Source organism: Neofelis nebulosa, chromosome 3 (genome assembly GCF_028018385.1).
Source record: "Neofelis nebulosa isolate mNeoNeb1 chromosome 3, mNeoNeb1.pri, whole genome shotgun sequence".
NCBI classification, from domain to species: Eukaryota; Metazoa; Chordata; class Mammalia; order Carnivora; family Felidae; genus Neofelis; species Neofelis nebulosa.
Genome location: NC_080784.1, coordinates 54,197,733 through 54,224,751, shown reverse-complemented (window position 1 = coordinate 54,224,751; position 27,019 = coordinate 54,197,733). Strand labels below are relative to the sequence as shown.

General features: G+C 51.1%; 2 protein-coding genes across 6 annotated transcripts in view; one reads left to right on the top strand and one right to left on the bottom strand.

Annotated features, from left to right (window-relative positions):
* The first annotated feature begins 325 nt into the window (after positions 1-325).
* Positions 326-20,859, top strand: CTSB (cathepsin B). 3 transcript variants are annotated; one of them, XM_058720859.1, is made up of 10 exons: positions 326-466; positions 12,400-12,550; positions 13,544-13,629; positions 14,406-14,520; positions 16,208-16,326; positions 17,138-17,223; positions 17,479-17,622; positions 18,146-18,262; positions 19,254-19,382; positions 19,874-20,859. In XM_058720859.1, exons 2-10 carry the CDS (start codon positions 12,425-12,427, stop codon positions 19,969-19,971), a joined length of 1,020 nt encoding a protein of 339 aa, XP_058576842.1. In that variant the 5' UTR covers positions 326-466; positions 12,400-12,424; the 3' UTR covers positions 19,972-20,859. The 3 variants fall into 3 exon arrangements, with proteins under 3 accessions (XP_058576842.1, XP_058576843.1, XP_058576844.1); XM_058720860.1 differs by lacking the exon at positions 326-466 and adding an exon at positions 4,610-4,770; XM_058720861.1 differs by lacking the exons at positions 326-466; positions 12,400-12,550; positions 13,544-13,629; positions 16,208-16,326 and having other exon boundaries at positions 14,447-14,520.
* A 1,064-nt stretch (positions 20,860-21,923) lies between these two features.
* FDFT1 (farnesyl-diphosphate farnesyltransferase 1) overlaps positions 21,924-27,019 on the bottom strand; it is a 41,684-nt gene continuing 36,588 nt past the window's right edge. For 2 of the 3 annotated variants that reach the window (XM_058720858.1, XM_058720856.1), the window contains one exon: positions 21,924-25,681. In XM_058720858.1, the coding sequence (XP_058576841.1) occupies positions 25,460-25,681 (222 nt within the window). In that variant the 3' untranslated portion in view covers positions 21,924-25,459. The remainder of the gene's footprint in view (positions 25,682-27,019) is intronic. The other variant, XM_058720857.1, reaches the window with a different exon arrangement.

The following is a 27,019-nucleotide window of genomic DNA, read 5'->3' as shown; positions in this document are numbered from 1 at the left end:
CCTCCCCCCAGCGGGGATCCATCAGGCTTTGAATGGCTGCTTTCAGGCTCCGGCGGCCCCTGGGGAGTTTCTCCCGGCTGGATGGAGGCCCTTAGGGCCACCTGCATCTCCCCTCGGCTCCCCACCGGCCCCCATCCGTAAGCTCCCCCTACCCACCAGCCGCGGGATCTCCCGGAGCCGAGTCGGGTGTAGGGCCCACTGGGGGGCGGGGGGGGAGGCGGATGCGGGTGGCTGGCCGGGGTGGGGGAGGCGGTGGGGGAGCAGGCCGGGGTGGGGGAGGGGGTGGAGAGGCGGGCCCGGGGCTCGCAGCGGTCACGTGGCGAGTCAGCTGGGCGCGCAGGGCGTGGCGAGTCAGCCGGGCGCTGTAAATAGGCGCTGGGGCCGGCTCGGGGAAGCTCCGGCGGCGGCTTGGGCATCGGCACCCCAGCTCGCAGGCTGCAGGCCCAGGCTTTCGGCTGCGGAGTCGGTGAGTGCGGGCGGGCGGTGGAGACGCGGCGCCGGCGCGATGGAAGTGACCTTGGCGATGGGACGGGGACACCGGGTCCCTCTGCACCCCCGCCAGGCCCAGGCCGGGTCCCGAGATATCCCGGGGCGGGCGGGAAGTGGAGGGGGGGAACCCTCGGGCTGTCACAGCTGGGCGGGCAGGGATAGCAGCCCGCACACTTCTCAAAGTCCGTGCGGGGAGAGATGCAAAAAATCCCACGAGGGCAACCTGGCACCCGCCCCAACTCCGGCCAGAGAGCACCCGCCGGCCCGTCCCCTAGGACTGTGCTCGCGGCCCCGGGTCGGCTCAGCCAGACCCCACGATCCGCCCGGCTCCAGGGTCGAGCCTGGGGAGCAGCCCGGGCGGAGCTGGGGAGTTTGCGGGGGAGATCCGGGGGAGGAGCTTGCGGGGAAGCGCTTGGCCTGGGTTCTGGTGACTTTCCGGGTAGGATCTACCTCCCCAACCCCTTGTGAGCTTCTGGGCCTCAGTTTCCTCAGGAAATTGCTGATAAAATAGTGTCTCCCTGCAGGTGTTTTCTTGTTCCAAAGGGTTTGCTTGGGCAACTTTTCTGCACAGGACCACACACTATTCCAGGGACCCCAGAAGATAGAAACCAGAACACGAGCCTGGAACTGGGTGGAGTCGGGTGGAGGCCACATGTTGAGCTAATTCCACCATGGAAGGGGACATTAAGCTGAGAGAAGGTTGGGAGACTGGGTGAAGGGCATGGGGGCTCCAGTCCACCTCTCCCTGGGAGGCTGGGGGTGGAGGGGAAGATGCCACTCCCTACTGCAGTGGTGCGAAGGCGGTGCCTTCCACAGGCCAGGGTTGTGTGCAAGAGGAGAAAGCAGGCCAGAGTCTCTGGGGCATCACCTCTTCCCTCAGCTAGTGACCCTGGAGGCCTGGGCGAGGGAGTCGGAGGGTAGCAGCAGCCCGTCCTGGTAGATGTAAATTGGATTTGCCTTCTTAGTGGGCCTAGAGCATTCTCTTCCACAGGCTGGAGGAGGCCAACAGGCTGGGGGTGGGGGGTGGGGGTGGGGAATGGGGACGGGGACAGGACAATTACTTAGGCCCACATCCTACCAGACCCTCATCCCAAGTGGGAGGGGAGGAAGTGGGGTTCAAATGCAGACCTAGCTCCTTTTGTTACCTTGGGAAACAAATCCTCAAGTGCCTCCGCCAGAGGCAAACACAGCTGAGATACATGCGTTCAGTTGACTTTATAATAGATTCAGAACGATAAGAATGTGACAGATGACGAGGCTTAGAAGGGTGTCTGTTTTAGTAAGGGCTGCTTTTCGGCCCTAACATCCTTAATTTAATGGAGAATTGTTTCCTGTTGGCACAGTTGATGGTGACCCAGAGCCCTTGAACTTATGGGAAAAGGGGACTGAGCCACACCCTGCCCCCACCCCCCAGGCAGTGGCTTTCCCAAAGAACAACCCTGAAGGTGCCCTGGGGAAAGGTTCTGCTCAGATCTTTCTGGGCATCTGTCCCACAGCTGGGATACTGCCGCTCAGCAGTGGAAAGCTGTAGATCCCTTATCTGGGGGCTTCGAAGGCCAGTCCAGCCCTGGCTCTAGTAACTAACTGCCCTGCTGTTGGGTCAGGACAACTCTGTTTCTGAACTGGTCAAGCGGTGAGGCCTTTTGGCTCCAGGATGAACCCTCCGGTGTGCTGCTGATTCTGCAGCTTGAGCTGAGGCCTTTTCTTCTAGACTGGCTCTTTCTTTTCCCAGTTACGGGACCTGGGAATTGGAGTAGGAAGCTGCACACATTTTAGGGATAAGAGATTTTGTGTTGCTATTGGCTGTTGGATTGAGAGGCAATGGAGAGCATATCCAGAGGAGCTGTCGAGCATCTGTCGGGTCATTTTCTTAAATGTGGTCATGACTTGTGGTTGTGTAGACTTTCCCTGTCCTAGGGAGAGAAAAACTGAAGTATTTCAGAGGGAGGGCTCATGACATGACGTCTGCCGCCTATTTTAGATAGTTTCACATAAGGAAGGTGTTAAAGAAATGGGAATTTTTCTGGATCAAGAAGGATTGAAATTGGGCACTTTCGCAGGGTTCAGCCTCACCTGCGGAGAGATGGTGGGGGTTGACATGGGGATGAATCTAGGTGAGGCAATGCAGGTATGTATTGTATATACGGGATAGAGAGCAGTGTCTGCGTCTGGTCCCATATATAGCGTCACCTCTTGGTTTAAGCTCAGCACACACTCCCGAGGCTGCCTAAGGAAGGGTGTGTGGGCGATAAAGCCTCCTTCCGTGGTTGTTAATTAATGTTCCTATTCCACCCTCGTTTGGATAGGGAAGGGGACCTAGGAACCAAATGCCATTATATATTTAGACTTCAACTAGTCTCATTTTTAACCTCAAGCCTCATGCCCACACCCTTCCCACAGCCCCTGCGGCCTCCAAGTCTCAGGCTTGTGTGGGGTTCCTAGGGTGAGTGCACTTCTTGGTTACAGCTCCCCTTTGAAGGAGGCAGGTTGCAGCTTGTTGGCTCTGCAAATCCATTACCCACCGGGGCCTGCCTCTGATCTTCCTGGGAGACATCCTGGCTCCTGTCCGTTCTGTTCTTTAGAATTCTCCTGCACACTTTTTTTTTTTTTTTTTTTTGGTAATTTTAATACTTTATATCAATCTGTGAACAATGTTATTAAAAGTGATATTACTGTAGTTGTGCTGCGGTGTATCCCTTCCCGCTAGTGTTTGTGGGATTTATTTATGTTGATACATGAAGATCTAGTTCCTCTCCAAAGCACGGAGTATTTACCAAGGTTACAGTTAGTTTTCACTTTTGCATTATTCACCATTGCACTACAGTAAACCCTCGGCGTCTCAGGCACTTGCAAGAGTTTCTCGAGGGCAAGAGCAGGAGAAGTCGCATTAATTGCTGGGTCATAAGGTGTGTGTGCACTTCCGTTTTGCTAGATGCTGATAGAGAGCGCTGTCCAGTAAGTGTTATCAGTATGTGTTACTAGCGGGGTTGAGAGTTCCTGTTCCTCATTTACCACCACTAGCTATCACCAGACTTTAATTTTTACCAAACTGATGGGCTTGAAATGGTGTCGCTGATTTAATTTTTATTTCCAGGAATTCAAATTAATTCCTTGCCCAAGAAACCATTGACCTAGTGAGGTTTTCTATTTTCGTTGTTGATCCCTGACAGTGTTTGTAGTTTCAGTGTGTCTGTTAACAGCGAGAGCGTACTAAGGTTTCTCTACATCCTAACAGGTATCTGGACTTCTCTGTAATTAGGTAGCATTTTCTAATTTTTTTTTTTTAAACTTTCAGAATGCATGTGTGTTTAGGGTACTGTAGTTTGACGCTTCCCCTTTACAGATGAGAAAACTGAGGCTCCTGCAAGTTGGTGACATGACAGGGGTCACTAAAATAACTGAGGTGGAATTTCTCCTAGAGTTTGATCTCTTGCCAGTTGTCTGTCCCTACTCAGATATACTCCTCAGGGCTTGCTTGTTTTCTCAAGCACCAGTTTCCCTCACATGGGATAAAACAAAGGTTTCATACAAGACCAAAGGTCCCTTTCCAGCGCTACTGTCTTATGAATGCTGGACACCGAGAAAGATGCATGCCTACAGTCTTGACTGTTGTAATCTGTCTCCACCAGGCCAGTAACTCACTTTGGTCTGGTCATCAAGATAACCTAGTTACCAGGAAGGATGAGGGGAGGAGGGTGGGATAGATCCCACCAAAATAGGAAACCGATCCAGTGTAAGGCACCTAGATACTCTGCCAAAAGACCCAGCAGGGGCTGGGCTTCCCCATGACCCTCTGACCTGCTGACCTGGACTTGGGCAGGATGTGCTCACACATGTGTAAGTCACGCGGCTTCCAGGCTTGTGCAAGACCTGGGAAGGCCGTGCCAGCCAAAGGCCTCCGCCACTCCAGAGCGGAGGCCTTGTCAGACATCAGCCGGGAGCCACCTTCTCAGTCACTTAACCTGGTTGGTGTTTGGGAGTGCTTTGTTCTGGTGGTCAAGAGAGCAGAATGAACCAGTGTTTGGGGACCCGTTGCTGCAAGTAGGGCGATCATAATTTTTCATCCCATTTTTTCATTTACTTCTGAGAGTAAAAAGAGTGAGCCTGGGACATCAAGAGTTAACTGGCCTGTGACTAGAGAGATGTGTACTCCCCTCACTAGTGAGCCCACAGCCGTTTCCTGGTGGCAGTTCGTTATAAGGGCTGCCCGCTCCGAGCCAGGCTGCATGGAAGGCGCTTTGAAAAAGACCATCTCCTTACATCTCCCAACAGCCTTGTGAGGTGAGTATGTTTTCCTGGAGCCTTGAGAGAAACCCGGATCAAGCAGAGAGGCAAGACCTTTCTGTCGCTTGTGTTTGGCACTGCCGAAGTCTTAGCCACCTCCGTACCCAGCCGGCAGAGAGATGTGATCTAGCCTGCAATCGAATTACGGAGCTGCTGTGCCCCTGCAGGCTGGGGAGGCACAGAACCCTAATCTCATTTAAATCTCCGAGGATTTCTGAAAGCTTTTGCAAAGCGGTCCTGAGGTCCTTCAGAATCCAGGCAGTATGTCCATGGGAGAAACAGAGACATGAGAATGCAGTGCCCCCTTTAGCATCTCAGCAAGTCAGTATCAGGGCTGTGGAGCAAAGCTGGTGAGCAAAAGCTTCCAGAACTTTCTAGGACTTTGCCCAAACTCTCTTGGTTCTCAGCGATACAAGTTTTTTCAGCTGCTGAGGGCCTTCCTGGGGTCCATTGTTTTAAGCCTAAGGTAGTAATTCTCTTCTTCTGTTTGCAGGATGTGGGCTGCCGTGGCCGATCTTAAGCGATGTTCCATCGTGGGCCGTGTAGCTAGATGGTTTCCAGGCCCTGTGGGAGACTAGCGTTGAGCAGGCCCGCCCTGCTCAACCTGGTGGGAATTAGTCACTGATTTTGGACAGATGGTTGGCAGGTGGGCTGCAAGGGAAGTACCTGTGAGTGGCCTAAACTGTTTAGGTGGGTGAGGCAGCTGGGGCCTTCTCGCTGCTTCCCCTCGACCCTGCAGGGCTGTTAGCTGCACAGCTGGTGGCTGACTGGAATGGACCCCCTTTCTGGGTCACCCAGGAGTTGCTTTGGGGCATTCAGCTACAGAGCCTGGCTCTAGAGGACAGATTGCCAACTGCTGCCTGCTCACCCGCACAGCTTTAAGGAGACGGATGGCGACTAGGAGCCCTTTTTGTTGTGTTATTTTTAATTTAAAGATCGTAAGCCATGAAGTAGTTGACCGTGTTTCCATCAGGAGCAAAGACATGAAACACGAAAGACACATCAAGGCTGTGATTCAGACTCAAAGGCAAGGTCCGAGCGTATCTGAGATGAAGGCACGTTGTGTCAGCATCACAGCCGCTCCAACGCTGAGGTGTGACTGGGCAAGTTGAAGTCAGAGGAAATGAAGAGCTGTCTGGTTTTGATGTGTAGGTGTACCGAAGCGGTCGAAACTTCAGGAACAACCGTCCGTGGTGATGGCAGGAGGCAAGATAAGTCTTTGTGGGAGAGAAAGAAGCTTGACGAAGTTCTCTAGCAAGGTGCCACTCAGTCTTCATATCCCTCCTGCCTGTCCACCTTCCCCCTAATCTGTAGCCAGGGTACAACTTTAGTTTGTGACTGTTGGTAAAATCTAGGCGCACTCAGTTTTTGATTCTTTAGAGCCCACTGTGCAAGAGGTTGGCAGTATACGAACAGCAGCGGTGGTCAGGCACGAGCCACGTATGGGAAGGAAGGCGTGCTAGGCACGCGTTCCTCCTCTGTGTGGCCACAAGATTGCCGCTGGCTTACGTGGAAATTGCAGACCTGTCTCCTTAGATTCAGTACAGATTTCGAATCCAGTCTACCTGAGGGGCTCTACAGTCACATGAGAAAGCTTTTTTAAAAATCAAGCTTGGTGACAATCCAAACTAATTGCATGTCCTTAGGGATATCAGGACTCTCAGCCTTCTGTGACTTGGCATCAGCTCCTCTCCTGTGTTTATTCCAGCACCTTCCAGAGTCCCAAGGTCTGCATTAGTCCCAGGAATGGCTTCAAAGGAGTCTGGGGAATGGTTCTGCTATAAGAGGGTGGGGGGTGGCTAACGGGATCAGCTGGCCCCAGGCCCCTCTGTGCCCATGTCGACATTCTATAGACCCTCAGTGGGATGTGCTTTCATGTAAACCGTTAAGTGCCGCAGGGTTTGGAGAGGAAAGAAATGTGAGAGTCTGCCCTTTTTTAGCCGGAGTTTGTCTTGGCAAAATGGCAGAGGGGTGTAGTGGAACCCCAGGTCTACCCAGGAGGACCAGCCCGCAGCTGTTCCCTCTACCAGCCCACGCCCTGAGAGGGAGTCTGGTGACTTGGAAGTGCTTATCCACTTCGGGCCCCTCTTTTCTCACAGAATAAGGACTTGCTGTTCGTTCTCTGCTGTAATTAAAAAAAAAAAAAAAAAAAAGAAGACCACAGAACTGAGAAATTAAAAGGGAAGTATTTGCCCAAAAGAGGGGAAGTGAAAGCTGGCTCTGTTTCATGCAAAGGCCAGGGAACCCATGACCAACATGTTAACAAGCTTATTTTATTTATTTATGTTTTAATTTTGTTTTAATGTTTATTTTTGAGAGAGAGAGAGAGAGAGAGAGAGAGAGAGAGAGAGAGAGAGAATGAGTGGGGGAGGGGCAGAGAGAGGGGGAGACACAGAATCCGAAGCAGGCTCCAGGCTCCCAGCTGTCAGCACAGAGCCGGACGTTAACAAGCTTATTTTAACCATTTGCACATAGGTTGTCCAGTGTGCATGATTTGTGTGGATGCAGAGAGAGATGCCTGGCGCTCACTGAAGTCAAATCGCCACTGCTCTCAGGACATCTGTGTCCCCTTCAAGGAGGAGAAAGTTGACTTAATGGTCTTTGGGCTCAACACTCTCCAGACTCTCAAAATGGAAACCCACTTGGAGGTTCATTGAGGTTAAAACCTCATTTTAATTCAGACTCTTTGTGATAGAGGGGTATTGTGGACAGGTTTGGAGTGAACCGGAATTCTCTGGCATAGGCTAGAAGTAGGGGGAAGAAGGGAAGACGGAGGAGGGAAGGAAGCAGGGCAGTGAGTTGGACCTGGGCATTAAGCGTGCCCACGTGAGCAGCCCTTTATTGCTTTCTTACCGTAGAGCAGGCGCTGTACCAGGGGCTTCTGCCCACCCTCATGACACTCTTGATTTCCACCTGGAGCAATGAATGGTCATTAGCCCCGTCTTACAGGTGGTGAAACTGAGGCTCAGTACAGGTTGGTACTCAAGGGTGCACAGTTAGTAAGTGGAAGATCTGAATCCAGGTCTCCTGACTCCAAGCCCCGTGCTCCTCCGCCCCACAGGCTACCGCAGCTATTAACCACTTCAACCCCGACTTTCCGCCAAATGCCACAGCCCTGTGCCTGGAGGGCTGGGCTGAAAAGAGGAGTTTCCCAAGTGCTCAGTCCTAGTGGGGCTGGGAATCTGGTTCAAGATGAGCTCCCGCCCTCCAGACTCACATCTCTGAAGTTCACTGGGGCCCCTGGTTCTTCCTGACGCAGGGTTGTGAGTAGGGAGAATGAAGTTAACAGGAAATTTGGAGGAGGGCCTGTGGAACTGAAAGAAAAGGGCAGGTGCACCAAAGCGTCACATCTGGGGGGCCTGGCAGACCTCAGGAATTGGGCCCGGGTATGGCCATGGCAGCCGTCAGTGCAGGAACTGAGAACCGTCCGATAAATGGGTCGTGGCTGTGGTCTCTGCCACCAGAAAAACCAGAGGAATCTTGTGTAAAGTCCAAGCTACCATGGAATTGCTCCCATTCTCCACTTGCCTATGATGCGATATCTCAGCAGATGGCTAAGCCCCGGGGGCCACCTGGAGACATATAGGGAGCATTCACCTGGGCCCGGCTCAGGACCCAGCCACGTTCCCGTCACCCCTGCCTGACAGGTCACGGTGAAAGCCGAGGACAGGGTGTGATTCTGATGGGCTCTTCAGCCAGGTCTCAACCTGCTGGCATGGGTCTCAATGCCCACATGCCCAGAGTGTATACTCCAGTGTTTGTGTGCCAGGTTCTTACATCTGGGGAAAATGTGAAGGTACCGGCTGTAATTCAGAGGGTGCCGTGAAAAAGAAAGGAATCTGACTGCTTTGCTTCTTTGCCCAGAAGTTCTAAAAGAGACCTCAGGGGCGCCTGGGTGGCTCAGTCGGTTAAGCATCCGTCTCTTGATTTTGACTCAGGTCGTGATCTTGAGGTTGGTGTGTCTGAGCCTCGCATCAGGCTCTGAACTGATGGCATGGAGCCTGCTTGCGATTCTCTCTCTCCCTCTCTCTCTTTTTCAAATTAAACTTAAAAAAAAAAAAAATTAAAAAAGACCTCGGCTCCCTTGCCCCTTCCGCCATGTGAGGACATAGACATTCATCTAACAGTTGGAGGTCACGTGGGTCCCTGATGTGGTCTGGTGAACACCAGCCTCCCTGTGAGTCACTGGAAAGAAGGTGTTCTGTGTTTTGAGCAGAAAGTCACTAGGGAGAAGGCCTCACTGTTGACTGGAAATCAACTGGAAGTGCCTTTGGGCTCAGGGGTTTTGGTAGCTCCGGCTACTCTTCCTAAAAGACCAAAACTTTGAATATAATATGTTAATTTAATTTAAAAAAAAAAAGGGGGGGGTTAGTGGAAAATAAATCTCCCCGCCACAGATATTGCTTTCATATGTTTTTCCCTATGTTTTATATGTGGTAACGGTAATGTGAATGTATATTGCTTCATGGTCTCACATGCTTACCATGACTCACCGGCTGCTTGCTTTTTTCCACTTACGGGTATCTTGGGCTTATTTGCTTATCAGTACAATGTGATTCTCGCTTCAGCTAGTTCCTATCTTAATGGTTACTTTGTATTCTATTAATCATTTACTGTAACTTCACAGTTGCGGTTAGTAGACACTTGCTTTGTTTCTGGTCTTCTGTGATACAAAGAATATTCAGTAAACATCTGTATACCTATATCTGTGAATTTGAAGCTCGTAGGATACATTTCTGAATGTCAAATTGTTGAGTCAAAGCGTGTGCAGATCGCCAAATTAATAGAAATGGTCGGGGGTGGGGGCGCCTGGGTGGTATCGCTTAAGCATCGACTTGGGCTCAGGTCATGATCTCATGGCTCATGAGTTCGAGGGCCGCTTCGGGCTCTGTGCTGACAGTTTAGAGACTGGAGTCTGCCTTGGATTCTCTGTCTCCCCTTCTCTGTGTCCCTCTCCTGCTCATGCTCTCTCTCTCAAAAATAAACATTTAAAAAAAACAAAAAGCCAGGCCATCGTCTCCATGGGGTTCATAAGCGCAGCACCTCTGCCTCCCCACACCTAATCCACCCCCCAGGAGCTGTCCAGCTGTCTGCCTTTGCCAGTCCTTAATTTTATCTGTACCTCCCTGTGGTGGAGCATCTTTTAATATCTGCTGGCCATTTGTAGTTCTTTTTCCTATATACTTCATTGTGTGTGTCCATTTGCCACTTTTTTTATTCTGCTTTTTCAGGTTTTTTTTCAAGTTTACTAAGTTTTTTATTTTGTGAGAGACAGAAGCAGAGAAGGAGGGGGAGAGAGGAAGCATGAGCGGGATAGGGGCAGAGAGAGGGAGAGACAGAATCCCCGCGTGGAGCCCAACATGGGGCTCAAACCCACAAAACATGAGATCATGACTTGAGCTGAAGTCAGAGTCAGATGCTCAACCGACTGAGCCATCCCTGTTTTTATTCAGATTTTTAGGCGCCTTTTGCATATTAAGGAAATGAAGCTTTGCGTATATGTAAGTACTATTTTGTAGTTGGTCACTTTTTATTTTGTTTTCTAGAAGAGTGGCTTTATTTTTACGTAAGCAAGCCTTGTCCCTTGGTTTTATGTCAGTCTTAAGTATCTTACTCTGATAATAGGTTGTTTAAACTGCGTTTATTTTCTTCATACAGTTTCTGTTTTAATTCAAGAACTTTGTTCCGTGTAGCGCTTCTCGTGTGTGAGAAACCAAGTGTAAACGTTCAGCCTTACTATTTTTTCCAAGATGCAGATGTGCAAGCACCATTTATGACATGTGCTATTTCCTCACCCACCTATACCACATACGCTGAGCACCCACACATAGGAGATGCTTCTGAATGGTCTGTTTTGTTGACCAGACTGTTCCCAGGCAGGAGTCACCCAGGGTTTTATTATATACCGACTATCTCAGAAAGCAAGCCTCCATCAGTGCTCTTTTCCAGAATCGTTTGCTGCCATCATAGTTATTCGTTGGGATGAATTGTTGCTGAGGCAGCCGTCAAGTTTAAATCTTCCCTCGGACGTACTTCACTGTGGGAGGCGGCATGTTCAGTGCATCTTCCTGTAACCCCATGACCCCGGAGGAGATGGGTCATTCTGGAAGCCCCAGAGGTCAGGGACAGGAAATCCTCCCCCTCTTTCCACCGCTGCCACTCCCCACTGTGTGGGCATCTCACAAGGCCCCATGGTACTGTGACACCCAGAAGAGCATTTCTTGCTTTCATTAGAGCTGCTTGCCTAAGAGCGTGATTCAGAGGTCGAGCGGGAAACTGCCCGTCTCCTGACTTGCAAGCCAGTCCAAGATCTAAGGACTGTGGTTGTAATGGGATGATTTCCCTTCTCAGGAGCTCCCGCTTTGAACCAGGAAATAGAGCCCTTGGCCGACTGGAAAAACCAGAGAAAAATCTCAGACTTGTGCCACTGGCCAAACCAGCCCTGCTTCCCTGGTTCTGCTGAGTTTGGCACACGCTGGGCTTGGCTCGCTTGTGTTTTGCTTGTTCTATATCCAGAATGTGGCTCATGAAATGTATTTTCTTTTGTAGTTTTCTTTTCTCATTGGGCCTCTACTTGGGACCTAATCTCAGAGGCTGTTGACTCTTTCAGAGCACTGACTTGGAAAAAAGTCTCCAAGACTGGGTTCTACAGACCCATGGAGAGGCAGTTTGGCAATAGTAGGGAGGGCACTGAACTCAATTTAGCCTTAATATCTGCGTTCATTGATTTGTTTCGTGGAGTCACCGATCCTGCTTTGTGGCCTGGGCCCCGGGGTTATGACAGGCAGCGGGTCAGTGTGCGCCCCATCCTCTCAGCTCCCAAGCTATCAAGCCACAGACCATCCAGGGAACAGCAGTGACTCAGACACAGCTTGAGGACAGCCCCTGAGACCCAGGCCACATGCATCACCAGGACGCAGCTGCAAAAGGGCCTCGCCGCTTGCAATGCAGCCATGTGGTTTTCTCTGTCCTGTCTCCCAGGCATCTGGAGGAGAAGCAAATACAGTCCGTCTTAGCCCGTGGGCTGCTATGACACATACTGCACGTTGGGTGGCTTCTGAACGGAAATTTGTTTCTTGGTTCTGGATGATGGGGGGATGTCAGGGTTCCGGGATGGTCAGATGAGGGCCCTCTTCCAGGTCACCACACTTCTTGTGGAGTCCTCACATGGCCGAAGGGAAGGGGAGCTCTCTGGGGTGTCTTATAAGAAACTAGTTCCATCACAAGGGTTCCATCCTCCTGACTGATCACCCCCCACAGGCTCTACCTCGTAATCCCACCACATTGGGGTTAGAATTTCACCATGAATTTGGGGGCCTGGGGGGCACGGACGTTCAGTCCACGGCACGGCCCTGTGATGTGGGCATAGGTTGGGATTTTGATGATACGAGGCCTGGGAGCCCATGGGCCTTGAGGGCTGTCTGCCACCACACCCAAGCTTTCCAGGAGAGGACACTGAGGAACAGAAGGGGGCAGAGATGGCAGAGCCAGGGAGGGAACGTGGGTGTTTTGACTACTGGGTTGCTTCTGGCCCTGGAACCATGCCATCAGAGATGGCACCCTTGTGTATGTTAAGCACTTGAACTGAAAGAAGTGTCCTGATGTCTTGTGTGTTTTCTTTTCTAGGTGACTCTAAGATCCAGCATCCAAAATGTGGCAGCTCCTGGCCACTCTTAGCTGCCTGGTGGTGCTGACCAATGCCCAGAGCAGACCGCCTCTCCAGCTCCTGTCGGATGAGCTGGTCGACTATGTTAACAAGCGTAACACTACATGGAAGGTGGGCTGTGGGGACTTCTGTGCATGTCCCTTTTGGGGATCGGTCTGTGCATTCTGACTCCCAAGGGAGGTGGCTGCAGCTGTGGCCCACAGGACACTCTGTCCTGGACAGTTGGTCTGATTGAGAGTCCTGGCCACTCAGGCCCATGCCTACCTGCTCCCTTCCCTCTGTGTATGTGTGTGTGTGTGTGTGTGTGTGTGTGTGCATCCATAGAAGTGCACTGGGTGATAAACGAGCTTTGGAAGGGTTCACAATCAGGAAGACCCTGAACCCCACCGTGGTAGGTGTTAGTGCTCATCAGTAGTGGCAGCACCTCGATTCTTGCCGGTCCGCAGCCCTGGGGCTGCAGGAATTAAGAAATGAGGAATAAGCCACGTTCAGGGCTGCAGAGCATCTCTCTTGACATCGGTAAATGTAGCAGATCAGAGGAGACACCCACTGGCCTCGGAGCTGTGCGCTGCCCGTGTGGCTCGCTCTGGGCTGATCGTGGCCTGCTCGCAGGGTGCCTGTCTTGTCCTTTCAGGCTGCTGTAACAAAATACCACAGACTGGGTGGCTTATAAATAGAAAAGTATTGCTTGTGGTTCTGGAGGCTGGAAGTACAATTTCAGGGCGCCAGCATGGTTGGGCTCTAGGGAGGGCACTCTTATATTGTAGATGGGTGACTGCTCATTGTGTCCTCGCTTAGTGGGAGGGGCAGGCCAGCTCTCTGAGGTCTCCTTTATAAGGACACTAATCTCATTCATGAAGTCTCCACCCTCATGACCTAATCATCTCCCAAAGGCCTCACTTCCAGGTGCCATCAAGGGTTAGGTTTCACCATGAATTTGGGGACACGTGTTGTCTAAGAGGGCCCCAACCCCCCTTGCTCTGCTGAGCTGGATGGGAGCCCTGGCCTTGTCAGGCGTTGCATGTGGGCGGTGTGCATACTTCCATCCACCCGCATCCCTAGACACCCCCTCTGTTAACTGCTGTGGGCGGGGCTCTCTTCCAGGCTGGACACAACTTCTACCATGTGGAGCCGAGCTACCTGAGGAGGCTGTGCGGCACCATCCTGGGTGGGCCCAAGTTGCCCCAGAGGTGAGTGCCTGCTCCCTGGGGGATAGATACTCTGTTGCGCCTGCCCCGCTGCCATGGGAACCGCAGGTGTGTGTTTGGCACATCGGGAAGGAGGGAAGAAAGGAGGCCTTGGCACCCACAGGTCTCCCCCTCCCAGAGCCGCAAGGACGCCACCTGACAGGGCTCAGCCCCCGGTGCCCGTGTTTTGTGCTGCTGCAGGTGTCTCAGGGCCCCAGTGGAAAAGGCCCCACGTCTGGTTCTGCATGACCGGGATGGACCCAGTCTTAAATGGTTTAAGGAGAATTTTTAAAAAGTCATACGATCTCCATTAATGTTCCATTTTTTTCTAGAGAACTCTGCAGTGGGCATTTTCATGTAGACATTACTCTTGTAAGAAGCATTAGAAATCTCTGACAACACAGATGGAATAGCTATGAGACTTAACACGGTGGTGAAGATACTAAAATTGATGCAAGGACCCTGGGCAGACCCTGTGCGGGGTGGGTTAGGGGAGGGCGAAACACAGTTATGTGGACTTTGTGGCCAAAACTCTTGAAAGATACCCCAGAAAATAAGACTGGAAAACAGCATAGGGAATGAGAAGCTGTGTTGAGCAGTAGAATTCCTGGTTTGGTGCTACAGAATTCCCAGGGAACAGCCCTGCAGCCATCATCTTGGGCTTGGCTCCCTTGTGTCTCCTTGCCAGGCGGCGGCCTGGCCCGAAGTCACTGGCCTCTTTAGGGGTGGGGGTGGTTTGTGACATGCGAGCTTGTCACGGAGGCCTTCCTTTTATCTAGAGTTTCGTTTGCCGAGGACATGGTTCTGCCTGAAAACTTCGATGCCCGGGAACACTGGCCTAACTGCCCGACCATCAAAGAGATCCGAGACCAGGGTTCCTGTGGTTCCTGCTGGGTGAGAGGGGCTGGAGTGAGGCGGGGGGACAGCTGTCAGATCAGCCGTGACTAGGCAAGTTATGGGAACTTGCTGAGCCTTCGTTTCTGTCAACATAAAAGTTACGAAGATCTGTGGTGGAAGAATAGATAGATAGATACGCAAAGTGCCCTGGGTGGCCCGTGTGTGTGCTGTGAGGCTGTCTGTTTTTCTGTTTGATGCGCTGTCCCAGGCCATCAGCAAGCACCATTAGACTCCTACTCTGCTTCGTGGAGAAACATCCATCTCTGTCAATGAGCTGTCTTAATTTTGTTTAACTGTGGTAAAGTGCACGTGGTATATTAACCATCTTAGGCATTTTTGGTCGGCAATTTTTTTTAACGCTTATTCATTTTTGAGAGACAGAGACAGAGCACAAGCCAGCAAGGGGCAGAGAGACACAGAGTCCAAAGCAGGTTCCAGGCACTGAGCCGTCAGCACAGAGCCTGAGCTGGGGCTCAAAACCATGAACTGTGAGATCATGACCTGAGCTACCTTAGCCATTTTTTTAATTAAAAATTTTTTTCTTTTAATCATTTATTTTTTAGAGAGAGAGAGTGTGAGCAGGGGAGGGGCAGAGAGAGAGGGAGACACAGAATCTGAAGCAGGCTCCAGGCTCTGAGCTGTCAGCACAGAGCCCAATGTGGGGCTTGAACTCACAGACCGCGAGATCATGACCTGAGCTGAAGCAGATGCTTAACTGAGCCACCCAGGCGCCCCTATCCTAGCCATTTTTTTTTTTTTAATGTTTTTTATTTATTTTTGGGACAGAGAGAGACAGAGCATGAACGGGGGAGGGGCAGAGAGAGAGGGAGACACAGAATCGGAAACAGGCTCCAGGCTCCGAGCCATCAGCCCAGAGCCTGACGCGGGGCTCGAACTCACGGACCGCGAGATCGTGACCTGGCTGAAGTCGGACGCTTAACCGACTGCGCCACCCAGGCGCCCCTATCCTAGCCATTTTTAAGTGTACTGTTCACTGGCGTTAAGTACATTCACGTTATTGTGAACGCATCACCATCGTCCATCCATAGAACTCTTGTCATCTGTAAGCGTGGAAATTAAACACTGCCCCTCCGTTCCCTGCCCCCCAACAACCACCCCTCTACTTTCTGTCTCTTACTGACCAGCCTAGATACCTTGTATTAGTGAAATCATACAGTATTTGTCCTTTGTGTGAGCTGTTTTTTCTGTTAACAGAAACCACATTTTAGGGGCGCCTGGGTGGCTCAGTCGGTTAAGCGGCCGACTTCGGCTCAGGTCACGATCTCGTGGTCCGTGAGTTCGAGCCCCGCGTCGGGCTCTGTGCTGACTGCTCAGAGCCTGGAGCCTGTTTAAGATTCTGTGTCTCCCTCTCTCTCTGACCCTCCCCCGTTCATGCTCTGTCTCTCTCTGTCTCAAAAATAAATAAACGTTAAAAAAAAAAAAAAATTAAAAAAAAAAAAAAAAGAAACCACATTTTAGAAATGAGCTGAGTGACCAGATAGAGATGTGGGGTGGATGGGTCTCCTAACTTTAAAGACCAGCTTGAGCACCAAGACCCTCACTGACCTTGGGAGAGACTAGTCAGCAAGGTCTGAGCCTCCTGCTGTGGTCCTCTGACGCGGTGGCCGGTGGGGCCCACAGTCCAGGAGTGGGGCTCACCTGCGTGGGGCTTGTTTTCCTGCAGGCATTTGGGGCTGTGGAAGCCATTTCTGACCGGATCTGCATCCTCACCAATGGCCACGTCAATGTGGAGGTGTCCGCCGAGGACATGCTCACCTGCTGTGGTGACCAGTGTGGGGATGGGTGAGTCTGAAGCAGCATCCTCCACTGTGGGAGCCGGGCCCCTGGGAATGGCACTGGGAGCCCCCAGGCCGAGGCCTCCTGGACGGCGGCTGAGGGCTCCCTGAGGACAGGAGTGGTACTTCCAGGTCAGATAACGGTCCTTTGCTGGGACATCTTGGGGACCTGGGGAGTCCAGAAGCAGGCCTGGCGTGACTGCTCTTTTCTGGGAGCCGCCTAAGACCAGGCTGACCCCACAGTGCTGGGTGTGGGTGGTGGGGTCCAGGCACAACACAGATGGTCTTGGAATATGTGATTAAGTTTCAGATCTCAGGCCTGGTTTTTGTCGTCTTTGTTCCCTCTTCTTGCTGAAGGAAATGTAATAGCCTTGGGGTCTGTTTTCTGTAATTAAGAATGATGGGTGCCTGCCTTTTTGCCAGCTCTGGCCTTGGTTTTATAACGTGGTTCTCAGATGTGGCTGCAGATTAGAAATACCTGGGAGTTTAAAAAACAGTGCCAAGGCCTCACCTCACACCAGTCCTTGGCCTTCGCATTTTCTGTATTAAAACACCAGGGAATTGCAATGTGCATTCCGTGTTCCAGGAAGGACACAGCCTGGTTTGGGGTAGACAGGAAGAAGAGAGTCGTTCCGACTTGTGGAGGATGGTGGTGGTGATTCCCTGGAAGAAGTGACTAGCCAAGGAGGGGATGAAGTGGGGTTGGCTGGGACCCAGGAGAGCTGCTGGGCCAGTTGCAACCCTGGGGCCCCAGGCAGTGGTCTGGGAGCAGCTACAACTTCTCTCACAGTGAATTTAATGAATGGCTCTTTTCTCAGCTGTAATGGGGGCTTTCCTGCCGAAGCTTGGAACTTCTGGACAAAACAAGGCCTGGTCTCTGGTGGCCTCTATGATTCCCATGTAGGTGAGTGTCTGCCATCAGCGTGTATCTGGCTAGATGGATTTTATATCAAAGAACAATAACAGGCTCATTGTGCATTACAAAGTGACGGTTGAGGGTGGAGGGCAGGAGGATGGAGAAGAAGGCAGAGTTAGCACAGTGTGGGGAGTGCTGTGTATTTGACCTACTGCTCCTGTCGCCCCAGCTCTGCCCTCTGCTTCAAGGGGCTTCTGAAGAAGCTGTCGGCTGACACCCTCCTTTCCACTTGGTCCCCCCCAGGCTGCAGACCCTACTCCATCCCTCCCTGTGAGCACCACGTGAATGGCTCCCGGCCCCCATGCACAGGAGAGGGGGACACCCCCAAGTGCAGCAAGATCTGTGAGCCCGGCTACACCCCATCCTACAAAGAAGACAAGCACTACGGTAAGGTGGGGCCCGGGCTACTACCCAGCACCCCGGGCCCGGGGACCTGCCGACACCCTTCCCAGGCCGGAGAAAGGGAGAGGCCAGGGCAAGTGAGTCTGAGTCAGGAACGCAGGATGGAGAAAGGAAAGTTAGGAAGGACTCTCCTGTCAGAGGGAGCAGCATGCTGCATTTCTGCATGTCTCCACCCTGAATTTGGCCTCAGGATCCCTGTTGTTTGAGAGTCACAGACCCTCTGAGTGGGGAGGGACCAGACCCCTAGCTTTACAGAGGAGTAATCTGGCCAAGAATCTTTCTGGGTGCCACTCTACCTTTCTTCCAGGGTCTCCTGCTCACTGCCCCTCCCGATACAGAGCTCTGCTCTCCCACTTCTTGGCTTCCGGGTCCAATTCCATCATTCTCCCCTGCAGAAGCCTTCCCTAACCCCCCGGGCTGGGCGAATCCCCCTTTAAGTCAGTGCATAGTTGACTGAGGGAACCGTGGGAAGCACGCCTCACCCCCACTCGGCTGATTCATTTGCCAGGATGCAATTCCTACAGCGTGTCCAACAATGAGAAAGAGATCATGGCGGAGATCTACAAAAATGGCCCTGTAGAGGCGGCCTTCTCTGTGTTTTCGGACTTCTTGCTGTACAAGTCTGGTATGTATTGGTCCCTCTGATGACAGTGGGAGCAGAGGAGGTCTGGGTTCCGGGGGACCACCAGGACTCTATCAAGGAAGAAGACCTCGTTTTGACCTGGCCACGTCCCAGATCATGCCTCACATTCAGTGGATGAAAAGACAGGAAGCACCTGGCCATGTGGGAGGCTGTGGGGATTCACCTGGGGCATGAGGACAGCCCCTGGCCCAAGAGCCCTCTTAGAAACCCCCCATTCTAGATGAACGGTCTATAGCTGACCACTTCGGTCTCATTTACATTGTGCCAGATGGAAAACTTCAAACCTCTCAACTTTTATGAAACCTCATTGGATAAAGATGATTCTGGCAAGGAAAAAGTTATAAAGCTGGCAGTTTTTAACAGTCCCCACCCATATTACAAAAGGATGCATTTTCATTTGACAAAGTGATTCACCAATGAGGGGATGGCCTGCTTGACAGGCCCATGGGCACCTCCGCCTGTATCTTTCTTCATCCATCAGTGCTCGCCGCCACCGATCCGGCCTGTCTCCTACTTCTCCTCTGCGTGTATCCCAGGGCAGCAGTTAAAACTCTTTTAAGTTTTACAGAACCCTTTTGACAAATAAACCCTTACGTGGAGTCCCAGTATGTAGAACAGATAACTGGTTTGTTAACATTCCATTTTTTCCTTAAATTAGAATTTGTAACTTTAGTTTTAAAGGTGACCAAGAAGTGTATTTTGTTGGGACCCCCATTTTAATATTTTTTCAACATATTTGAGTGTTGGGCTTTCAAAAACCTATATAAATACTTCCCGAACGTTGTGGGAGTCCCTGGAGCCTTCTGGGAGAACACCAGGCCTCTTGTACTGCCCTGTTTGCAAGCAGTTCTTTGGGAGGGCTCGTTGGGCCCTCTGGACCCCATTTGTCCTGACAGGTAGCTGGCTGAGGTGCAGGGATGCCGTGGGAAATGGGGCATCAGCCTGGTCTCCACCTGAATGGGCTTTCCCTTAGGCGTGTACCAGCACGTCACCGGAGAAATGATGGGAGGCCATGCTGTCCGCATCCTGGGCTGGGGCGTGGAGAATGACACACCTTACTGGCTGGTTGGCAACTCCTGGAACACTGACTGGGGCGACAATGGTGAGTGGCAGCCCTCTTCCTGCTAAGAGGGTGTGGTGAGCCAGGACGTAGTGGTCCTCTTGTCCTTTTCTGCTCTACCTGCTGCACAGCTCCTAACACTAGGCCCAGGGCTCAGCTGTGAGCCTCCAGGTTTCTGGGTGCTAGTGAGCTGGGGGTTCCCTTGCCATAAGGGTAGACTCTGATCCTGAGAGGGTGGTGTGAAGCAGGTGACAGCTTCAGGTCGCTGGTGCCCTCACAGTTCCCCCATCGCCCCAGGCGCAGAGCCGGTTTATGTGGGGTCCACTGGAAGTGGTGTCCAGAGGCCTCACGACGTGGTGCCAGGCTCCTGGGCAAACAGTAGACATCGATAGGGCCTCGATGCCGATTTGATGCTTGCTTTAGGGCTGGGTTGGGGTCTGCCGCTCCTAGGTGTTTCTGGGGTGAGTCTGAGTATGTTGACAAGGACCAAAACCCAAGGCACACTTTAAAGGCATATTACTTTTGCTTTCCAGGCTTCTTTAAAATCCTCCGGGGACGGGATCACTGTGGAATCGAATCGGAAGTTGTGGCTGGAATCCCATGCACTGAGCAGTACTGGAAAAGGATCTAATCTGTGGCACTGGTCTTGCCAGCCCCGGGGCAGTTTTTCCCTAAATCGAGCCAATTGGGCTGGTAATGGAGGGTAGGAATGTCTTTTATTCTTTGCATTCAGTTGAGATACAAGAGGTTTTGGACAGGGCCTGAAGGATTGGGCCAAACCTCGTGTCTACCGTCAGACTGTCTTCCAAGGAGACACATCCGAAGCCTGCCACCTTCCGGCCCGTTCAGTGGACCTGCTGTCACAGTGCACACTTAGCCCACGTCAGCGCCCGCTGCAGGCACGGCGAGGCCTCCCCCGTAGACTAGTGCTGCGCGTAGTGCCTGCTGCTCCGACTCCTGCGGCCACCACCTCCACGCCGCCCCCCGACCCCCCCCCCAACCCACGTGCACCAGGGAGCGAGACAAACATCCACATGGGCCTGTAGGCCTTCCACAGGAATAGGAAGTGGAGTTCCTCACAAGACAGATTGCCACCAGCAGCAATACTTCTGACAAAGGAACTTTCTAGATTTGGAATAAGTTGAGGAGGAAAATAGTGCGGCAGCTCTCTGGAGAAAGCTGTTCTCCCAGGGCCCTGCATCCCTTGAGCTTTGCAGTGCTGCACCCCCTCTGGTCTTCTCCGTGGCATGGCTCCTTTTTAAATAGGGGTTTTTAATTTTTTTGTGCACCTCAGCTTGTCATACGGACGAACGAGGAAACTTTTTGGAAGAGCTGGCCTGCTTCACAGGCTGTCTCCTTACAACAAAACCGGGTGGTCGTGAGCAAACAGGCCTATCAGCCTGACACAGTGGAGCTCGTTTGGGAGAAGCCAGCTTTAACCATTTAAAAAATCACTGCTTCACTCTGTTAATTTAACGAGGAAAGGAATGACGGTGCCAATAAAAGTTTGCTCCCTTAACGCGAAGCCTTGTGTTCTGGTGGGGATCCCGCTGTCTGTAGACTCGGAGCTGCTGTCTGTCCTTATCCCGTGGAATCAACATTTTCCTGCATCTGCGGGGTCCTTGAAACTCTAACCGGGGGTCTCTTGCCTCAATTAGGGGGAACTAAATAAATGCCTACTTTAACTCCTCGCTGCCCCAGCCGCACTTTCAAACCAGTTTCTCTCTTCTTAGGCCTCTGCCATTTTCATCCACCCTGTTCTGTAAATTCATCCCCTAAACTGCCTCAAGCCCTGATGAACTCTGCCCCTGCTTAAAGAGCTAAGAACAAAGCCATACTCCGCATTTTACCAGCTACAGGCCAGCAGTGACCTGTGTGAGGATTCACACAAACAATGGCGTATTGGTGATGCCATGACCCAGGTGTCCTAGTGGAGGACCGGCTTTCCCTGGTCCCCTCCAATGTTGGAACGGGATGGAGTGCTCGCTTCGGCAGCACATATACTAAAATTGGAACGATACAGGGAACGGGATGGAGGCAGAGCCTGTGTGTCGTATTCTCAGTTCCCTAGGTCTCTGATTTACACTGCTGGTTAAGAACCGTGGCTTTGCATGGGCCTAGTTAAGAATCCTAAGCAAAGACGCGTACCAGTTCTTGGGAACGGGGGAAACTGCAGCCATCCCACTGGCCTATCAATGCGTGACTTCTTTCCCTGAGAGGTAGACTCGCTCCAGAAGCATGGCAAGTGTGACTTTTGATGTGAATTGCAAGTTAGGAATCAGAGGGGCACCTGGGTACCTCAGTCAGCTAAGCCTCTGACTCTTGATTTTGGCTCAGGTCATGACCTCATCTCTCGGGATCGAGCCCCTTACCGGGCTCTGCACTGATGGCGCAGAGCCTGGTTGGGATGCTCTCTCTGCCCCTCCCCAGCTTGTGCACTCTCTCTCAAAATAAATGAACATTAAAAACAAGGAATCCGAAACTGCATCATCAAATAAGCTCTTACACCCGGTGAATACTGAAGGAAAATTTATGAAACCCGACATATTTCAGAAGTGTTTAACAAAGGCTACCAAAGCCACAAATTTTGCAATCGCTTTATTCTTAAAATTGCAATCAGAAGACATTCATAACCTCAATGTAGTTCTAACAAATTCGACCTGCTCTCCAAATGGAGTTGAATGATCCCGTTTCCATCCTGTCTGCCATGTGCCCACCTGCAGCCCATCCTCCCCCCTGGAAGGTGAAAGAGCTGCCCTAAAACGAAGTACCCAAATGAAATTCACCGCATCCTCAGGGTCAGCTTGAGTCTTTGTTAGAAAATAAAACAATGTCTATTTAGGATTGGAATCGATGTCAATTCTTTCATAAACCTCAAATTACCCCACTGACCACCACCCTGTCACCTCAGTTCAATTGGTGCCATGTTTTCCTGGGGTGCCTGTCCTGATAGATGGAAGTGACCGTCTGTGCCTTTTCGTTTATTCCCTGGAGAAGGGCGTGATTTTAGTTTAGACTTAGCACCTGAGCACACAGTTGAACCTGTCCCACTCTTCACATACATCAGATAGCTACACTTGAAAAGCATGGCCATCACCTAGCTTGTCAGAAATGGAGAATTTGGGCCAGACCTCAGTCTGCGTTTGCAACTTAACAAGACTCCTGGTAGTTCAATATGTTCACTCAAGTTTGAAGAATAAGGCCTTAGAGCAGTGGTTCTCAAACTGGGCTCCCGTCCAGCAGCAGTATTTGTATCACCTGAGAACTTAACATGCAAGTTTTGGGGTACCTCCCCAGACCTGAGAGACAAATGGTCCTAGCAATCTGGGACCTTCAGGCAACTCTGATGCTAAAGGCTGAGAACCACAGCCTTAGAGCTCTGCTTCCAAAGCTGCTAAGAATTAACAAATGGCTAGCCATGTCTCCTCCCCTATGCACATGTGCATGCCGGACCCAGAGAAATGGTTCTGATAGAATGGGCTTCTGGGTAATTGCTCCAAGCACTTTCCCAAAGGGAGATAGGTGGCTCTGTGTGTCTGCACAGGCTTTACCTGGAGCTCTAGAAGCTCCCAGAATGTGGAGAGCAGGTTCCTGCTCAGGTCTGTTATAATGGAATTTTAGATACAGATGGGTCAGATCCTCCTCTGAGGAAAAGCTAGAAATACTCCACTGTAAGTAGAAATCAAGTAGACTATGGGCCAGAGATGCTAAATATTTGATGAATAATTAAAGTGTGGAACAGAGTGAGGTGGCCAGATTTAACAAAAATAAAGGATGCTTAATTAGATTTGAATTTCAGATCAAGTAATTTTTTAGTAGAAATATATCCTGTGCAGGGCACCTGCATGGCTCAGTCGGTTTAAGCGTCTGACTCTTGATTTCGGCTCTCATGATCTCAAGGTCTGTGAGATGGAGCCCTGTGTCTGGCTCTGCGCACTGAGCACAGGACCCTCTTGGGATTCTCTCTCTCCTCTCTCTGCCCTTCCCCCTCTCGCTCACATGCTCTCTCAAAATAAACATTAAAAAAAAAAAAAAAAGTATGTCCCATACAATTTGGGGGACATAATTCTACTAAAAAACACTATTATGTCTGCAATTCAAGTTTAACTGCGTATCCTGTATTTTACGTGGCAATTTAAGTAGAGAAACAGAAGGGCAATTGTCTTCCAAAGCACTCAGGAGTGGACAGTAGAGCTAAGACCTTGGCACAAGTCAGCGATAGGAAAAATTCCACAGCTTTACAGTTGGGAGGGACCTAGAAGGTCATCTAATAAACCTTACAGAAGCTTAGAAAGTCGCACAGGTCACAAGTGAGCCAGGAGGAAAACTTCCGGTACATCCACCTCCGACCAAGGCTCTCCACCAAGTTGTCCTGTGTTCTACACAGGACAGAACTAATCTGATACTTCAACGCACAAATTTATAACAACCTACCTTGGAATCTTTAACCAAATTCCGATGTTTAAATTACTTGGGAAATTACTGTTGAGTGTGGCTCACAGCTGTACTCCAGGTGGCAAAGGACTTTGGCTTCAGCGTGGTGACAAGTTTGTCCAGGACTGAGCCCCAAACCAATCCACCAACTGCACCTCCCACAGACCAAAACTAAGCCATTGTGTCAGGCGGCAGCAGTCACAGGACGAAAATCAGTGTGGGTGTGCGTATAACAACGCAAGGCCAATATTATTGCTGGGGAAAACCCTCAACTTCAGTGATTAAGTCACCATCCACAAAGGACAGCAGCAAAAGAGTAGACTATATACTATGTACATGGAGAGCATTAATGGCTTCTAGAAAGCACTTTAATGCCCTACGACAGTGATTGCTCAGCTTGAGGGGCTTTTTCAAATACCCCTAGAGAGGGGTCCTCCCTGGTCCAGGCTGAGATTCTCGGTGAGTCACTGGGTGAGAACGCATCACCAACCCCGGCTGCGTGGGAGTAAAGAAGAAGGCAAACAGCGATGCTAGAAGAATTAGGCTAAGTACATTCGGCTTCCCAGCCCATCACCTGAAAACATTTTTGTCTTTGTTGAAACTTCAGTGTATAAACGTGATTTTTTTTAAAAACAGAAACAAAGGACAAAACAATAACAACAACCACCACAACCACAAGCCCCCTGGATGTAATAAAATCTGCTGCGGCTAAGAGAATCTGCCCACTTTAGAGTAGGCTGGCAGAGTCAATGCAGGTTACGGGCTGGGCAGTGAGGCAATGCTGTCACTTGCTCATCTCCGGTGGGCGCCGTGGAGCCGGGGCCAGGCAGCTGGATCCTCGTTCTTGGTACCGCTCTGGTCCGCTCTGTGGGCAGCAGCGGGCCAGGCCCCCTGGCCCTCGATCACTAACTCCGCTCTTGACTTCTTATTTGCCATGTGCCTGCAGGCTTTCAAGTGAACTGCCCTTGACAAATGCAGAGTAATTCCATTCTTTTTTACAAACGTATCTTTACATATGGTGTCTTCTCAAAAAGTCAGCCTTGACTGGAGGCCAGTCTTCTACAACGGGGCCAAAGGCAATCCTGCAGTTTCTCTGGGAAAGCTAATCTCCTTTTAAATGAGGAAACGATTCCAGAACACCCAGAAGTGAATCCTTAGCCTTCACGTGCAGAAGACAGTTGCATTCTTAGAAAACATGGGACCACCACCTAGAGCTACAAACACTGACATCTGCCACATTCAAATCAACTGAAGAGAAAACAAAATGAGAAAAATCAGAACCAAACCGAGAAAAATTCACTTCCTGCTAGGACATGTATTCCGAGGTTGCTTCAAATTAAATACATTTCATTAGAATTCTAGCCAGGACTCACATGAAATAAGATCTCTCAGCAACCCCATACACAACCATTTCCTCTGCCCTGCAGCGAGGAGCACCCGGCTGTTGGCCACCTTGCGCAGATGTGAGCACGCCCACAAGTACCTGCTAGCCGAGGGTGAGCTATCCTTCCCTTTTAGCCTCATCTTCTCAACTGCGTGTCACAGTTTCTAAAGGTCCAAGTCCACAGAGTTCTCTTAGGAATTAGAGCAGGAGGGAAATGGAGGGGGAGGGGGAAACCAACACCCTTCCTTGAAGGAAAGGTCAGTCTATTCCACGGCGAGCGTTAGCTCCCACTCTTACCCAATCAGTGCTCTCCAGTCTGAACATAGTCTTCTGTGACCTGGGACAGGGTGCTCAGATACTGCCAGCTCAGGGCAGCCAAGAGCATGACAAATGACAGGTAAATAGGGGAGTAGTGACTTCGGGAGATCAGCTGACAATTGGGAAGATTCTGTGTCCTGATGGTGGAGATGATCTGTCTTGTTTTACTAGAAGATGGGTCTGAGCTGGGGATTCTATGATAAATCTGTTAAAGAAAGGAAAAAAAAATAGTTAAGTGCCACTTATGGAGTCCTAGGAACTTTATCTTCTGTGTCTACTTCTTACAATAACCCTAAACAGGTAGGTATTTTATAGCCACGTTTCTCTTACAAGGAAACAGATTCAGAGAACATGAAAGAAAACTCCAAGTCACTCCACTAACAAGGCAGGATGTCAACCGAGGCCCGGTAATCCCACAGCTTGTCCTAGGGAGCAAGCAAGGAGGCCTATACTTGGGGAGCCACCCAGGTCCTCCCTGGTCTTCGCATCCCCAACGCCTCAGAGCCAGGAACAGAGTGGAGCTTGGTAACGTCAGCATAGTTTGGGCTGGAGGAGAGCAACACAGAAAAGGGGAAATGATATCGCAAAGACTGGGCGAACACAGCCAAACAAGATGGAATCTGTGGTGTGGGCAACAGGCTAGATGAAGAAAAGTGAGAGCAGAAGCAGGGCACCAGAGAGTTATCCTCGAGTCTTCCCGGTGCCTTCACCCTCCTCCACCTCCACAGACCTGACACCGTTGCTGCCTCCAGGCCTCGCCTCCATGCTTACAGCCACTGCTGCCGGCTATGCCCTCAATGCCTCTCATCTGAGCTGTCACCAACCTCCAACCTGAGCTCCTGACTCTCCTTCTGCCTGAACCCTGAAGTCCACTCACCTGCTCTCCACGCTGTCACCAAAGAAACTTAAAAACCTCTGCCTGACACCCTCAGTGGCTACCTATCACCAGCTGAATAAGCTCTGAGTTCCATGATGTGGAACGTGAGGCCACCCATGACCTGGGCCCACTGGGCCTCTCCGGCCTCGCCTGCCGCTCCCCACCTGTCTCTTCTCACTCTAGAACAACTACCCGCTGTCGTCTTCTACTTCTTTTTTTTTTTTTTTTTTTAATTTTTTTTTTTTCAACGTTTATTTATTTTTGGGACAGAGAGAGACAGAGCATGAACGGGGGAGGGACAGAGAGAGAGGGAGACACAGAATCAGAAACAGGCTCCAGGCTCCGAGCCATCAGCCCAGAGCCTGACGCGGGGCTCGAACTCACGGACCGTGAGATCGTGACCTGGCTGAAGTCGGACGCTTAACCGACTGCGCCACCCAGGCGCCCCTGTCGTCTTCTACTTCTGATGCTCTGCATGCGTCTGTTCCCCTTTGCTCACACTGTTCCCTCTGCCCGGAATGCCCCTGTCACACTCCTTCACCTGGCTAACTCACCTGGCTAACTTGACCTGGCTAACTTGACCTGTTGCCCAAGTCTTAGGTATTAGTCTTTTAGAAAACCTGCCTTGAACTCTCAGGTTGGGCCACATGCCACTCTCCTACACAG